We start from the raw sequence: 17915 nt of genomic DNA, 5'->3' as shown, positions 1-17915 counted from the left end.
TGTAATAGGTATGTTATTTTATGTTCTGTGGCTGTCTGAAGAGGAAATGCAGTAATAGATGCATTGAAAAGTTCCAATAGAAAAATGAAGGTGTAAACACTTTCTGAAAAAAAACCATGTTGCACTCACGAGACAGGGAGATTTAGATATTTCTCCATTCTTCTGGGTGCATATTTCTCTGTCTTTCAGTTTCTAACTGATTTTGTATTTTAAACTTAAATATTAAAGCATATATTACAGTTTTATATTGCAATTTTTGTCAATAAAAATAGAAGGACAAAATAGAGGACTCCACACAATCTAGCTCTTACCATAGTCTTTCATTAAAGGTTCAGTGGAAGAGTTTATTTTCTCTGAAACTCTAACATATCCAGATTTGCTGTACTTTTCCCATTGTAGCAGGATAAAATAAAACATTCTTCCCGAAGTAATTTATTGCCACTTTTAAGGTTTTCTTATTGTGTGGCTCAAGGGTGATGCCATTATCTCTCAGTATCATGAGGCCAACCATATTCTGAAACTTGTCTGCTTTTCCAAGGGAGGTAATAAATGAATCTAAGGGCTGTAGATGCTACGACATTACGTGATTTTTTTTGTTGTGGTCTTTGCAGCTCCAGAACAGATATTTCCTGGAAATGTTGGTTAATAGTACAGCAGTGTACAGAAACTGATTAAAACTTAGCAAGAATTTATATACCTGAACCTAAATGGCTACTAAAATATAGAAGCTTTTTAACGAAAACAAGGAGTTGACATAGAAGTCACTTACTCCTATAAGTTTTAGATCAGGACTGACAAATTTCTTGTGTATGTTTAAAATGGATTTTCTTCCTTCGTGCCCTGTGATTCTTTAAGGAACTCACCCATTATGATTGAATTCTTTTGCTTGACATCTGAGACTCTCTCCTAAGGTAGCGTGAATCATCACTGATTTTTTTTCAGGTGAGGGAAGAACTGCAGGACTATATTTAAAGTAATGACTATTATACAGCAGAACTACAAATATGCACAGACTATACCTGCAAGGTAACCAACTGATAAGTCTTAAGGCTCCCGATTTGTAAAGCAGAGTTAAGGCTAGAAGTCTGTGACTCATTAAAGGCTATAGAGAAAGTCAGTATCCAGGGACAGTATTTTTTTATATAAAAGCTGGAACTGTGTGCTGTTCTGTAAAGAGCAGCTGCCTTTGTCCTGTCCCCTTCTGAATTCCAGCATGTTTCTCCAGAGGATGGCTTGCCCGTCCAGCGCTCACCCATGTCCTTAGCAGCCGAATCCCCACTCGCTGCCTTCCTCTGCACGTTTTTCCCCCAGCCTCTCCCGCTTTCCCAATATCTTGACAGGCCTGTGTAAAAATTGTTAAAACAATGCTAATCACATGCAACACTTACAAAATTGGTAAATGAATTGTTAATCTTTATTGTCATTTTCACTTACCCAAGGGTGAAATAACATGAAATGTGATATTCACTGGTCTTTTTCCATCTCTGTGTGTTGCTGTAAATGATTCACGTTCCTCTGTGTGTGTGATGGATATCCCTTTTTTTTTAGCTTACTTTCACAGGACACTTGGTGCAGGGTGGCAGGGGGAGGAGGGAGAAAAGATGATTCTGGACAAAAGAAGATGCAAGTTTTCTTACATAGTTCATTTCCTTAGCCCATCATGGATTAGAAGATCAGTCTACAGGCAGTGATAAATGGGTCTCTAAGCACCTTCCTGGTGTCCCTGCTTTTTTCTCTCGCCAGAGCTCATCTTTTTCCTCATCACTGCAGATAATAGCCTTCTTTCACACCACTGCAAAGATGTTAAGCCCTGTAACAGCAGTCTCAGAGCACCTGGAGCAGTGCTAAGTTTCAAAATGATTAAAAAAAAAAAAGGGGGGGGGGGCTGCCCCTGACCTCTAAACAAAAATAGACCTTTCTAAACTTTAGATGGATCATCTTCTCATTAAACAGCATTTCCTTAGCTAGTGATTTTATAAGTCCAAAACAGGTGCCATGTGTCATGCAATTTATAGATCCTAGTGCCTGCCATAAAGTATTTTATGATGGCTGCATTCTGTGTTATTAGTAGCTGTCTGTTTCTGCAGCCATCGGTGTTTGATAATAGTCTTAAAACACCCAAAATTACTTACCTGCAAGCAACATTCTAGATAGTCCCTGTTGACAGTTTGAATAAGTTTAGTGCCCTTTTGTTGTACTTTACCTTCAAAACAAACTGATTGAACCATCAATAGCTCCTGAAAGCTGACAGAGGCATGTCATCTGGTCTAACCCTCTGATAGTAGGTTATCTGTGGGAGTTAACCTCCCTGCATTGTTAACTGAAATGTTTTATGTACTATGCAACTTTAGGATACTGCTGTGATAACCTTAGTAACTAAGTCATACATCACCGTAAAGAGATTTTGTGCAACAAATAACCCTGGATTAAATTTACAAGGGTTGAATTGATACTGTAAAGTGTTCATTCCAGGGCTTTGGTAATCCTTTCCAGTATTTTTATGACAAAATGGTGTTACGTTTAGATTGAAGCCGCATCTTCATATTTCTAGTTAAAATATATCCAGGAAGTCTGATGCTTGTCTTCAGCCATTGGGAAGAAAAAAATCACATACTATTCATATAATATAGATTAATTTTATCCCTTATTTAGCAAAAGGAGTCTCAATAAATGTTTTGAATCACCTTAATTACTGAAATAACTTGTTCTAGTGATGGGATAACTTTAATAGCATTTACTTTTCAGTATTTGTCCTGCTGAGAAGCATAAATTAAAAACAAAACAAAAAATTAACAACCCCAGACCTCTGGCTCATGATGTAGTTTGCTCTTTAGTTTACATGGGTAGGGATTTTTGGTTTTATTTTTGGATTTAGCAACTACTGGTGCTAATTTTGTTTAATGTGAAGCGCAGTCAGGATGGCTTAAAATACAAAAATACATTTATATCTAGAAATGCTATTATAATTTTAAGCTCTTGAAACGATTGAGAGACTGACTTTAGGGTTGTGATCCAAAGTCAGCAAAGACGACAGTGCTGTCTTAGTCTGTTGTCATTTTTGTTGCAGCCTGCTTTTCGATGACATATTTCATTCCATCATTAAACATTTGCTGATTTTCTAATACCGATGTTTTCTTCACCTGAATATTCATCTTTTCTCACCCTACATTTAGCGGGTGTTTTTACGCATTTTGAGCTTCACTCTTCTTCACTCTTGACATATTGTTTCCTTCTGTACGTGTCTTCATTTGAAAGAATCTGTTGTCATCAGAGCTCTTCTGCCAGTAGCATACAGGATGGATATATTTTCTCCCACTGAAAGATAAGGGCCAGCAGAATGGCAGAGTGCCCTGCAAGGGCAGCCGGGAGGAGGGTGTCAGTCTCCTAGATCTGGAGCTATTCATGAACAAAGGGTCTTAGGATAAGTTCTGTTTTGTAAAGTGACTACTATTATTGTTGATATTATTGTTATAACGCTGAAAGACATAGTTTGAGGATTAATATTTAAATTGTCTACAACTTCAGAGTGTGTCACCGATTTATGAGGCCATTACCTCAGAGGAAAAGTGTGCTTGACTGAAAGGTTTCTTTGCAGCATTAAATTTTGCTTGGTTGTAGAAAGGAAGACTTGAAATATTCTCCAAATGTCTATCTGGTCTTGAGAACAGTGTTAAAAGGTAATTCTTACCTTTTAAACCACAATTTTTTAGTGTGTTCCATTTCAAAATATTCTAAGGTATGTTATGCAGAGTTTTGTACTACTTTGATTTCTTTTTCCCAGTGCCAGAAGGGGTTGATATGGTTGGGAGTGTTTCCATGACTGACTAGAGGTTTATGAGAAGCAGCTAGGCATGGGAAATATCAATCACCTTTCTACCCCTTGCTGGGAAGAGTCAGGCACTTCCTCACTCTGCAATGTCTGCTTCACATTTGGTTGACTGAACGTAAATAACATGCGCTTGAGGTGGCTGGATATTTTGATTTGCCATGGTTGTGTGCCTTATTTTGCTTCTGGTCTGCCATGTTCTCTCCCTCTGCATGCAAGGAGCCCGTGGTATTCTTTGAGGCTAAAAAAAACTGCTGAGTTTTGAGAGAATAGAATAGAATACTATACTATACTGGTGGATCCTAATGAGAACTTTGAATATTTGAAAAAAGGTGGTCTGTACCTGCATACTTCTTCATTTAATCCCGAACTGGGATCCATATCCTTTAAGGAAGCTGTGTTGCTTGGGTAGGACCAAATTGGAATTCTCCGTCCAAATGGTGCCTGTATCAAAATTTAGTCCTTGAAAGCAGACCCTAGGAGTAACTCTCAGTGCTGTCTCTTGACAGATTCTTGTTTTTAATGCTGAGTTTTGAGCATTGACATATATTCCTTTCATGATAAAGAAGAGTATATTTTAGGATGTATGGTGCAAAACAAATTGCAGTCCCTGATTTGCTATTCATATGGTGTCAATGTTGCTGATCATTGTGTTTTTAGGAAAAAGTAATAAAATTCTGAAGATGTGTTTGCACATTAATATTATGAATTGCTGGTTTGCATAAAGGAATTTCTGAGTAATTCTAAGAACTCCATCCCATGTTGCAGGTGAAAACAGCTCTGAGACCCTGGAAATTTCTACCTATCTTCTCAGAAAGAATTCCCAGGAAACAATTCCCAGTTTACTTTATTTCTGGATGTGCCTTTTATCTCAGTAATGTCCACAGAGGACATACGTATCTATAGTGATCATTTTCTAATCTATTTGATCCATTGTCATGGGGAACTTTTGAGTAGTTTCATTTGAGGCAGTAAAGTAAGTACAGTACATTTTTTACTGTAAGCTAGATTCCATGGAAAGGATGAATAGATAGAAGAAATAAAGGCCATTGCTGTTTATCGCTGCTATTTTCTAGTCATTTAATATGTGAGTATATTTTTTTTGTTACTGGATTTTAACTTTGTGCATTTTGCCATCTGTCAGATACTTTGTCCTGCACAAATTGACAAACCTGAAATTTCTCGATACTCGGAAAGTAACGAAGAGCGAGAGAGAGGAAGCCTTGGTAAGAGGTGCCTTCATGAAAGTGGTTAAACCCAAGGATGCTAAGGTAGGAGACAATGGAAATAGTAACAACATGTGCTTCATTAATACCATTTTTAATTAACTGTGAAGTTTGGCTGCATCTTTTGCTAAAGCAATAGACAAAAACCTTTTAGGCTGTAGGATTGGTAACTATAGTCAGGTGAGGGACAAAAGCCTTAGTAAGTTTTGTATAGTTTGAGATTGCACTTTATTGTTACATCTGGTTAATGGACTGTGGTTGTGTTACCAAATTTCTGGTTTCTAACCTCTGTTTCATCTAACAAAGTAGTATGTGTCACTGAACTCAAAAGAATATTTTTGCCTTGTCTAAAGATATATAACAAAGATATGATATGCTATCGTGGAAGAATGCAATTTTTATGACATGTTGTCTCCTGCCACATATATTATACACAAATGGCTATTGCAGAGCTCACACCTATGGTGTTTATTGGCTTTTAGTGGACTGGCTGATTCTAACTTTGTATGATATTATTTAATGTGGTGTCATGCCAATATGCATTGACAATGTTAGAGAGACAGTTTCTGTAATCTGAGCTTTGGGTACCACTTGCATCGACTCTGGGCCATACCCACATACTGCTGATGCAAGGAGAATGAGAATATGATTTCTCCAGTTTACCTCCTTTTTCCATCGTTGATCAATACAAGATAGCAGTCCGAGCTTCACGAAGCATTTTAGTGCTGCAGATAGAGATCTCTTAAAACTCCGCTCAAGTTTTCAGTCTACTTGCTTTCCGTTTGCTGTTTTGTTCTCTAAAATATACCATCAATAATTTAGTGCAGATTACCAATAATGCTGAATAATAATGTAGCAGTTATGGAAATGCACTGTTTGGTAGCGTAACAGTGTTGCTAGATAAATGCATTATCACAAGTACACTTGCAGTGCATTGCAAATTAATTCAGACTGATTCATTTATAACTATTAAAATGTTAACAGTTCTGATATAAGCATAGGTTCGATATATTGTTTACCACTGCCTTTAGCTATTTCAGCTTTTATATATGTAATAAATGAAATCATTTATTTTTAAGCTGTTGAGGTTGTCGTCTTCACAGCAAACCTTCTTTACTAAACCTGGCCACATTCTACAGTTGAAATGTGTTAGATATGGTACATCTATACTGTCTGCTTTTATAATTCTTCTATCCAGCTTTTAGATCTGGTGAAGTGTTATTTTAATTTTATTGGCAAATAGATTTTTTATTTATGAGTCCACTGTTTGAGTTGACCAACTTAATAGTGTAAGAGTAAAAAGGAGGCTGTTTCTTGAACTTGAATCTACTGTATTGGATGGAATCTCTTTTTAAGTCAGTAGTTAAGGGTAAATTACTTCACAGAGGTAGAGATAGCATCTTTGTCTTTTATATCTGTAATTTAATCCTTTGTGTAGTTTTGAATTATTTACCCATGGAGTCTTATGATAAAACACACCTTTATTTCAGCAAATTTGTGAAAGGCTCAAATTTACTGTTGTTATTGCTAATCTGAAGGGTCGTCTTCTTTATAAATGGTTTGGTACAAATTGCTGATGATACCTAGCAAAATCATTGTAAATGCTTTTTCATGGCATGAATTAATGCCTTTTAAGGTGCTACAAAATTACCATCATCATATAATATTATATACATATTGCAGAAGTGGCTAATTTAAAATAAATATTAAATTGGATTCAGAACAGATATTATAAACCTCTTTAGATTGTTTTGAATTTATGCTTGTTTCCTAGGATATTCCTGCTCGCAGTATGTATGCACGCAAACTCTCTTTATGTGTGAGAACACTCAGAGTGCTCTGTGCGTGTATGTTTACAGATGCAGATATATATATATATATATTTCTATTTGTAGATATAGTCAAAGACCATAACAAGCAGCATTCCCCTATATATCACAAAGATGACATGCACAGTAACAGTGGTTTCAAATTCTATCATATATTACATCCTGAATATATAATTATTTGTATTCTTCAGCCTTCAGGTTTCCTTGGGAAATGAATCTTGTGCCCTCTGTTTGTTCATCAGTTCCCCTCCCCAATAATTATTGAGCTCTTTGACCAGCTTGAGCAGCCAAATTTAATGGGGAGGTAGTGTTATCAAATATATTAACATTTTCTAAGCTTTCTGAAAGTGGTTAGAAGAAGGTATACTTTAGTTGCAAATATGAGGAAGACTGCAGTGCACACTATTAGGCATCACAAAAACTCATTAAGAAGCTGACCTAGTGATACAAGACCCTGTTGATTGAGCTTGCTGAGAATACTTTTCTGCCTCCTCCTATGGTAGTAGCCACTGTGTAAGAATATGCTTGCCATGAGCAGAGTTGGTGTGATTAATAGTCGTATTTGTGGATGTCACATGGAAATATTGTTCTGCCAGGTGTAAAATCTACAGTGAACCTATCAGGCTTGCTTTTTCAGAAGGAAAAAAAACCCAACTAAATCTAAGTTAGTTGTGGGGTTTTTTCCCCTCCATTATGGTAAGCAGGAGATGGTATGGCTTATTCAGCATAAAAAGCAGACTGATGATCTAAAGAAGCTGTGATGTGGGGAGTTGTTTTCATTTTAGTCTTGACATAAAATACTTGGGAGAGCAAAATACCCCACCAAGAAAAAATACACAAAATGAGAATAAAAGCAAGAAATTTCCATCTGACTAGCTTGTGTTTACTCAAATGCAAAAGTATATAGCAATCACCAGTCATCACTAAGTCATAAATATTTTATTTTGTATAAATTTTTAGACTTTCATTTTTCTCTATTTTTTTCATATTTTTTAACAGAACACTGCACTTTCTTGTGCTTTGCTTCATTTCATCCTTTGTTTAAAATGCATGTTTGTGATATGACTGTCTTATGGGAAGATGCAGTCATTTATTAGAAAACAGTTTTAATGTTACAATGCACTGTTCCATCTCTCTATGTAAGTGAGCTAAACTTCATTATTCTGTGATGTTTATGTTTTCTTTTGTCAAAATATTGAACATTATATCATGCCTGATTTTAATAAAAATCATGTAAGCCTGGCTGGATAAGAGGCATTGAGCCAGATGAGGAAGCCTCGTTTAGTGACCAAACCATGACCTCATTTCACTGGCATAAGTGTAGATCAAAGTGGAAGATGCCTGTCCAGTGTGAAGTGTGTTTCTGGGCATGACAGCACTTCACATCAAAACGACAGCTCAAGAATACGACAGTCAAAATTGCTTAATTATGTCCCAGCTTTGTAATTATTCATCCCTGAAAAAGAGTATAGTTGTCATTTCTTTGACATAATTATTTAAAACTGTACCCTCCTCTGGTTTATCGCTTGTATATGAATTGTGCTTCCAAACGTTTCATCTTCACAATTAAAGATGTAAAACAGAATATGATTTGAAAATCCTGCATTTGAAGGCTCTGATTTTTTTTACATTGTATGTGTTATAAACAAATGAAATGAAATGAAGTATCAAAGAACATCATAATTTCATATTAAAAAGTCTATATTAATGTTCATTTAATCTAGATGATAACATGTGGACAAAATAGATATTCATATATCTAAAATGTGTTGCTCTGAATAGATACACATCATCTCATCTCCCTTCAAATACAAATTTAATTGCTTAATACCAGATAATGTACTTACTTTTATAAAATATATACTTTTCCTACTATTTTGCAACCCCTCTGCCCCATAACTTTTTTTTTTATTTGCTGCATTTTAGAGATTAACATTTTAATCAGTTATATTTATAGTGACAAAAACAAACAGTAGGGATTTGGTCACATGCAACAGTCTTGCAACTCAAGCCTATTGGACCAAATCACCAGCAGGTATCCATGGGTATACCTCCAAATAACTGACTTTATATTGTGTGGAGTTATTCTACTTTATACCAAGAGGATCTTGTCCACTGTTTATAAAGGAAACTCTTTACATCAAAAGATGGCAGTATAGATGTTTTGACTTTTTTCCCCCTCAAATGTATTCTTTTCTTCTCAAGTTTATAATTATAAAACTTGACACAGCTTTCCTTTTCTAAGGAACTAAGAGGGAGCCATTTAAGCAGCAAGGCAAGTTCAGTGCTTATGTTTCATGTAATGAGGGTATGTGATTCTTGCTGACACTGTTACTTGAAGGGCAGAGGGAGATTATTTTATTATGAAATGAAGAGTAAATATTTAGCAGTGCGGCTTAAGAAATAAGGTAAGCTAAAATCTACAGTGTTGGTTTTGGATCATTGTCAGTGTTTTTATTTTCAAGCTCATAGGAAGTACTATTTTATCAAAGTGACCAGTGTTGATATATGCTTTTTCTAACTCCATTAAAATCAGATGAGGCATAAAGGGCAATTTTAGTCATTTTTGTCCTTAACTATTTATCAAGTTTTTAAAACATATGTTTTATCTGCTTCCAAAAATGCAGGCAAGGTATTTTCGCTAATGTCTCATGTACTTTTTTTGTCTCCCCAAATTAAGAGAATGGGTTGGGTTTTAAATCATGACAAATAAACTCTTTGGGGAGCAACTTCGTTGCTCATAATTTTTTTTCCTTTTACCAATGCTATCGTGTAGGGATCTTGGCATGTGAATGGACAAAACTTGACGCAGATATAGAGCAAATGGCTTTGGAAGTGTAAAGAGCCATCTTACCAATGAATTGCTAGCTAGTAAGCTGCCTCCCTGAGAGTGCCTCTGCATAATAGAGTTCCTTATGGTCCATTGTGTCAAGGTTCCATGTACTATAACAGAACAGAACAGAGTTTAAGATTCCAAACTAGACTATGATGTAGGAAATAATGGCTTCAGAGACAACATTGCGATAAGTCATGCTACTGTTTGGCACAGCGAAGTATCCTTTTTACTGTTTGAAAAGTCTGTGTCCTGTATGCAAGAGAGTGTAACATGATTGGATCACAATCTCCTAATGAGTCATCAATGTTGGGAATAAATAATAATTGGAAAAGGATCCCAGAATATATACTTGTATTTACGAATACTTTGGTGGTTTAGAAGTAGGATTATTGAGTAGGATCTGTCACATAAGAGTGGTAGTCATTAGAACTAAGCTGATAAAAGTTCTGTCATTTAGAAATTTTCAGTTTTAAAATCCCATTTTCTGAAACAAATCCCACTATCCAAAACAAATGCTAGGTAAATGTACCTGTATAAAAATTTTATGATATAATTGTGTGTGAATAAAATCTCCATAATTTTTTTTAAACTGGTAGATTTTACTTATTTTCTAAAACTGAGGAATGACATCTAGAAGTCAGCTCTTCTTTGGCCTGCAAGTGACTAGGTGTGATGATGAATGTGTTAGGAAAAGAAATGACGAAAGCATTTTGAACTTCCAGCATGAAGTGTTGAAGGTGTTGTGATCAAGGTCTTGAAAGATGACTTTAGACTTTTTCTTCAGGCTTCTGATTCCTTATGGTATACTGATTCACATTTTCTTGATTTTTTTTTTTAATTTAATTGGGAAGATTAGATTCTTGTATGTTCATATTACCCAAATAGTTGAAAATAAGACCAGAAGAAACTTTCAGATATGAGCTAATCATTGAAACATCAATTGGTATTTTCTACGCTAAATCTTTGAGAATATTTGTAGCTCACTTTGATAGTTACTTTGCAGTAATAGCTGCCTATTTGATATGTGTGTGTGAGCTCAGCACTCAGCACAATGAATCTGGAATGGAGCTGTCATATTCACAAATATAACAATACTTTGCTCAGAGACTTTAAAAACGTCACTAAAACTGTCTTCTGCATTTTGGAGTAACTTTATAGGGTTTTAAAGGGCAACTCTTGGACTCCAGTAGTTTTCATTGACTCGCAGGTAAATTGAATATGACCCAGTAATTATGAAATCCAGGTGTCCTTCACCAGAGCTTTGCTGAAGCACTGTGTCATATCACAGTTCTAAGATTCAATTCTGTATATTACAAGAGATTTTTTCCCAAAGAAGATTTTATTGTTCAGTCTTAAAAAGCATGCTAACAAGCAAAAGTGATTGCCTGGTAGAATGCAACAAAAATTACTGTGGAAAGTACCAAAGTCATAATTCCATTAAAGATCAGTTGCCAAAATACAGATGTGGCTTAGTGCAATGTTGAGAGATAGAATCTGCTATCATATCTAATGGTGCTTGTAGGGTAAATTAATGATATGAAGTTTTAAGAAATTGGAAATCTAATTAGTGTAGCTGTGCAAGTGAAGCTATAAGGGGCTTAAGAGTGTGACTGACAGTTTTTGTACTAGACTAATAAGCAGAAAGTTGGTAGTTCATCAAATGGCTAATAAAGGTCTATAGAAGACACCTGTGAGACTATATGGAGAAGGATGAGTAGACATGTGAATATCCAGCTATAGTATCTAAAACTACAGAGCAACCTGCTACTGTAGATTGGATCTTGCCTATGTACCTAGTCTGTGGATAAAATAATTCATTAGTTAGCAATACATGATAACTTTTTGCATTTCCTTCAATTATAGGTCAAATTAATTGTGTGCATAAAGGAGAGTTACAGATTACATTCTTCAGTTCAAGTTACTGGACAATAGATCCTGCTGTCTTTGAGTGTGATCAATGGCAGCCCAGTGTTGCACTGGCTACATAGGATATTGTCCTAGTGAAGAAACCTAATCATGATTTTGCTGTGGCTGTGAATTTGTGCATGATGTGGCAAGGCTCTAGATCCTGGAAAAGGTGGAATTAGTAGCAGGATGTAGAGCAGCCAGCTAAGGCTAGTGGGTAAATAGTTGCCTTCAAACTGCCTGCAGGGGCAGCTGTGTGAGGACAAAGAGCTAGAAAGGCAGGGTTGGCAAAAAGCAGTCAACAGAGGCAATAGGATGGACAGCATCCAGAGAGGAAGAGGAGGAGATTTGCATAGTAAAATTGAAGATGGGAATCTCAATTATGAAGAGCTTGGAAAGTAAGGAGCTTGCATGTGATACGTGAGCCAGGAAGCTGAAAAACAGTTAAATGGAGTCCATTGTTTTTGCTGTATTTTGTGTCTTGAAGTATGACAGGGTACATGATTAAAGAGAGAGAACCTCAGTCAGTGAAGCGAGAGAGAACCAATGAGTTTAAACAGTGTGGCCTAAGCTGAAAACATGCAGCTGTTGAGAGAGCAAAGGAGTGTATTCTCTCTGCAAACCTGCTGTAATGTCAGAGATGTGTTAGGGTAGGGGGAGAGACATCTGCTTATTGTTCTTATGGTGATGTTTCTTGAAAAACTGATACGTTTTTAGTTCTTTGGGAAGGTATTGTGTGGACTGCATTTCAGTATCTAATAGCTCTGCTGAAGGTACAGAATGCAAAAGGTGAAATCTCCTTCCTAAAATTATTCTTTCCAAAAAAGTATATGATTGTCATGAAGCCAGTGTCCTTTCAGTCATTAACGATCCCGATGCACTTTTCATATAAGGAAGAGGTGTTACTCCTGGAGCCCTGGCCCAGTTCCAGTCCAGGTAATTATATTCTGCCTCCCCAGAGTTCTCTGCAGCCTCAATTTGCTAAGGCACTCTTCTCCACCTTCGGCCCTTAACTGTTACGTAGTGCTGCAGTGTGCTAGTTAACCAGCTGCTGCTCTGCACCTGAAAAGTGTCTGTCTGTCAGTAGTATGCAAATTGATCCCTTTGTAAGACTTATTTAATACTCGTAAAACACTTGGATGCTCTCTGATGAATGGCAATAGGCACTGTGTATCCTTAACATATCCATTTAATTGAGGAAGCTGGCATGGCAACTTGTTTATTATCTCTGTTTTGTTCTTTTTGGGGGGTGGGGTGGGGGGTTGTTTTATTCCCCCCCAGTAGGATTTTTTGCCTTTGTAGGAATTTCTGTCCAGTAAAGTTAACAGGAAATAAAGATCTTATGCCACCAACTGTATTACATGTTTGTCTCTCTGCCTGCCTTTTATATTCAGAACTATAGAAACTTCAGTTATTAGATGCCTGAAGCGTATGATCTGGCTTTTGTCTGGTAATCTACCTCTTTAGTCTGCTTAATAAAATGCCATTCAATAGTATGTAATACCATGATATGAAACAGTAGGGCTAGAGCCATGGTTGGTTTCAATTCCCAGTGGATCAGTGTGGCTAGAATTTTATCCTCTAAGTCTTGTTTATCTGTTTTTCTTTTGGAAATGAAAATAGTGCTGGTCTACAAGCAGCAGTAGAGCTCACTGTGCTTTTCCGTAGTTCTTCCTTTCAGAAGGACTAACATAATGGAGCTGGTTATCAGATGCCCTCACTACCAGCTATAGGAGTTGCTTCATTGGTCTTAAAAAGACAAACAAGCAAAAAAAAGAAAGCCCAGGTATTTAATACTGCATCAGTGGAACTCTGGGCCAGCTTGTGGCTACTGTTTTGCTCCTTTAGGGGTTCTTGTTCTTCTAGACTCCGAAGCACTATGTGGCTCTCACATGTTCTCAGGATCGTTGATGAGTCATTCCCGTGGAGAGAGGTTAGTCTTGAGCATGGGGGTTAGCATATATGTTAATTCCAAACCATGAAACAAAGATCCAATTATAAAATGTTCTTTATTCTGATGTATGTTTATGCAAACTGAGCAAAGCTGGTATAATGTCATAGCAAGATTTCTGAGGGAAAATGAGTGGTAAACTGCCACTACCATAATTTTATTTGGAATTTCGTAAATGTGAAACATTTGGTTCAGAAGCTGGACAGCAATGTCATGACCGAATTTCTATACACTGCTTGTTTCGACTCTGCTCAGGTGTGGTATAGTTGTCATAACAAGCTCTGCAGTGCGTGTGTATGCTGGGTTCTTCAACTGGCTTTATCATTTCACTGACCAGTCAAAAAGTTCAGCAACTGTAAGAGCCAGATGGCATGGAGCACTGGAAATGATGGCACAAATAATCTGTTGCTGTGATCTTCTCAGCAGCATATCTTTGCTATCAGGAAGATAATGATAATAAATAGGGTTGTATTTTATGTTAACTAACTAAAATTCATAGGCATTGTCACAGGCAGAGGTTATACTGAGTGTTTTTAGAAAGATGTTTCACACACATGAAGAAAAATGGTGTGAATTATTAAATACCGTTTTGCTTACCATGTTCTCACAATTACAAGTTGTTATTTCTTATCAGCCTAGAAATCTAGCACTGCCACATAGCTTTCAGGTTGGTGATTTTTTGAAAAGAGGGGGGGAGAGCCCTAAGATAGGTTTGTAGATTTTTACATAAAAAGATTTGTTTAATTGAACAGCCATGATCAATATAACATCTGTGAAATGAACTAACTGCAGGTCATGTAATATAGATTATTAGAGTTGTCTTCATTATGTATCTGTGTATGTCTTCTGTTTTCAGTAATCTCTTTTTCTCTAGTTGTAAAACCTAGGATCTAAATTATTGGACATTCTCCCCAATGTTTGCAGAGTAATTGTTTTGGGCTTTCATAGTACTTTTCCATTTATCTGCTTCAAGTTTACCACTTAATTGCTCTCACCTTCTTCCTCTCCTCTCCTCTTGTGCTCTTAGGGGGCATGTACAGGAAGTATTTTATTTGGAGCACTTTACCTGGTCTTGTATTTCAAATCACTGGACTCTTTTTTCTTTCTACCTTGAAATATTTCTTTCCTTCATTAATGTAATTCTTTCAAGCAACTTTCTCTTATGATGTAGCTGACTTCTTTGGGTAGCAAAGTTTCTACGTGCAATCCAAAGAAGAAAATAAAGAGATGAAAATACAGCACCTTTAACATCTTTTTCTCTGTAGATTCATCTTCCAATATGCTTTGCTTTTGCTTGCCATTGCCTCCTTTGATTGCACAGTGCCATTTTTAATGATTTCTGTAATAATACTATAGGCCCTAATTCCACAGCAGTGGTTTTATCTTGCATGTGTTTGCCTTTGACATCAGTGGGATTATGGTTAAAAAGAACAGTCCACCATAGTCAACAGGTTACGAGTTCAGGAACACAGACTGTGAAAACCTAAATTGTTTCTATGCAAAAAGGATCATGTCTTCATATAAAAGGCAGTGCAAGCACATCATACAGAGTCTCGCTGTGAGATGAATGTGCCAGAGTGTTTAGTTTTGTCATAGTCACTTAGATAGGTGGAATGAGATGCCTGGAACAAAAGAGAGGTAAAATGAATGTGCTAATGAATTGTCTAATATTTGTAATCACTTTGGAAGCACTGAAAGTGCCTAAAAATAGCTGTCTAGTGCCATTTTTGACAGCCTAGAGCGTACACCACTTCCTTGTAGGGATGGCAGACAAGATACAGTATCTGGGGGAGATGCAATCCTTCCTGGAGCTGCCACTGGAGGCCAGGCCCAGGTACCCTAGGGTGGCTAAAACGGCAGTAGAAGCTTTTGTTTAGACGGTTGAATCTTTTGTTTAGGCGGTTGAATCACGCCTTTCCTGTTGCTCTAAAAGAGAGACTGTGCTGCTAAGTATTCCCAGGTCAAGAGCAATAATAATCCTCCCCCACACTAGAGTCAGCCAGAGTGTGGTCCAAGAGGCACATAAGGCTGGTAGCAATGAGGTCATCTCTGAAAAGCTCAAGTATATCAGTCATTTGCTCTTCATAAATGACTAAGAACATGACCAGTTTTATGCTGGTTTATGAGTTATTTCAGGAAAAAGTATTAATAATTTGTTTTCAGAGAAGGCCTAATATTTCTCCCCTTGTGTCCACCCTTACAAAACATCCTTTTGGCCTATATGTTTTTTGTAAGAAATACCGAACTTTTAGCACATGCCTAAAGAGTTTCTTAAACTGATCCCTTTGTCAAAGAAAAATGATAGAGAGGAGTTCAGGGTGCAACAGTGTTGCATCTGCTCCCTTAAAACCATATTTAGCTTACAGGCTCTGGTTCCAATTTCTGAATGTTAGTTGAGCTAAAGCTAACCTCATGGTGTTAAAATACAGAAAATAAATTTACTAAATTATGTGTCCAGTTGCAGGACGCAGTGCCAATTATAGTTTATCGTGATCAGGCTGGCCATTGAAAATCTCATCCAGTTCTGTGTGAAGCAACAGATTTTCTATTGACTTTAGGGGTAGTTGGATAGTCTTTATATACTCATTTTGCACATCTGGAATCTTTATTGCTCTAGGTGAAATGCATATGCAAACTTATCCTGATCCAGCACCCTCTGAAACCATTAAGAAGTCTTTCATCAGAGTAAAGTATTATGATTTTTCTGAAATTTAAGTTTTCATGTATTTTTACTCTGGTTTTTTTTCTGGTCACATTACAGACTCATGTTTTAACTTTCTTGAAAACCTTGATTGAAGAATATTTTGTCCATCTTGCAGACAACTTAACTGACATAAAACATTTAAGATTTGCGTGTCTTTCTTCATGCATTTCAGGAGAAAATGAGAGTTTCAGTGCATGCACAAAAAGCTCAAAAACATTTGTGACTGAGGACTGAAGGAATTAGTAAGTGATGGCATAATGCTTTTGCAGAAGGTTGTTGCCCTAGTTTATCTTTGTTATTCACTGTGTTCTGGGACAAAATGTTCATAAGAGAACATACAAATTGTGATCAGCTCTGCTATTAAGAATTTCTGTAATAGATAAAGTTTCAATCACGTTTCAAAAATAGCGTTGCTCCAGTTCCTTTTCCATGAATGTTTTGGAGCTAGGCTTTATTGTAACTTTAGCAGGCAGTGAATCTGTCCTTATGTTACTTACTTTTAGTTTTAAAGTGTATTGAAGGTAAGTTTCATTTCTAATGTATCAGATGTCATTATACTGAGGTGCCAAATAACGCATGAGACTTTCTGCATTGTCTCAGAGATGATTCATTTCTGTTTCAACCTTGGTAGGGCTTGAAAACCTTAGGCATTCTTTTTCATCAAAGAACCTGTGGGATATTTGCTTAATGATTAAATTACAGCTGCCTTTGTGTTTCTAATTTATGATCTTGAAGCAAAAGGAGATCAAGTTTTCTGTATAATACTGCAAGCTATCCTACATATCTTATTCTGGCAATTTGCATTAGGAACTGTATTATTTGGATTAAAATAAGAAGTAAATTCAGGACTGAAAAATTAAGACCTTTTTTCTTCCCACATTGTAAGACTAAATGTACAACTTTGTTCACATAACTGTTACAAACAGTTCACTGTGTAGGCCAAATGCTCTCTAATGCAGTAAAATTAAGAAATAATATGCTTTGAAAGTGATTTATGAGTGTGGTTAAACTGCCAGATTTACAAAGAAATAGTTCAGATCTTGGGAAGCCTCAGGAGTCACGTCAAAAATGAATTTGACCATGATTTAAACTGCTACTTTTCTTACATGACATTTAATATGTGTACTTTGGAGGCCCATATGTCTTTAATAAAATAGCATTAAGTTTTAAATATGATATGAATGCAGTCAGTTTCTAAATTCATAACCTTTTCCACAACTCCAAAATGCTAACCAATAAGGGAGTCATACATGCAATAAAACATAAACCTTAGAAAATAGTTTTTTATTAGAACGGTTAGACAGTTGGCAGCTGTGTTGTAATGTAATAAATACATGCAGCCAATGTGGGTTTATCAGTCTTTGTTTACACTGTAAGCAACTGGGACCAGACAGCTAATTATAACTGAGGACCAAAGGTCATGAAAAGTATATTTTGTCCAGTGAATGTGTACTTGCAAGGTGAACCTTATAATATTAAGAAAAGTAATTTATTTAATGAGGAAATGCTATATTGTATTTCACAGTTGTATTTGTATGAGGATCTAACATTTATTAGAGAGTCGTATACTTTAAGACTGTTCTGAAGTACTAAGTATTTCAAAAATTATGAAAAGCTATATACAGTTTACAAAGGGTT

General features: G+C 36.3%; 1 protein-coding gene across 3 annotated transcripts in view; it reads left to right on the top strand.

Moving 5' to 3' along the window:
- LRMDA (leucine rich melanocyte differentiation associated) overlaps positions 1 to 17915 on the top strand; it is a 714902-nt gene that overhangs the window by 416225 nt on the left and 280762 nt on the right. For all 3 annotated transcript variants that reach the window (XM_064513828.1, XM_064513829.1, XM_064513830.1), the window contains one exon: positions 4971 to 5097. In XM_064513828.1, coding sequence (XP_064369898.1) covers positions 4971 to 5097 — 127 coding nt within the window. The remainder of the gene's footprint in view (positions 1 to 4970; positions 5098 to 17915) is intronic.

This window comes from Dromaius novaehollandiae, chromosome 6 (genome assembly GCF_036370855.1).
Source record: "Dromaius novaehollandiae isolate bDroNov1 chromosome 6, bDroNov1.hap1, whole genome shotgun sequence".
NCBI lineage: Eukaryota > Metazoa > Chordata > Aves > Casuariiformes > Dromaiidae > Dromaius > Dromaius novaehollandiae.
The sequence above is the reverse complement of the archived record's forward strand: the minus strand, read 5'-3'. Positions and strand labels throughout refer to the sequence as shown.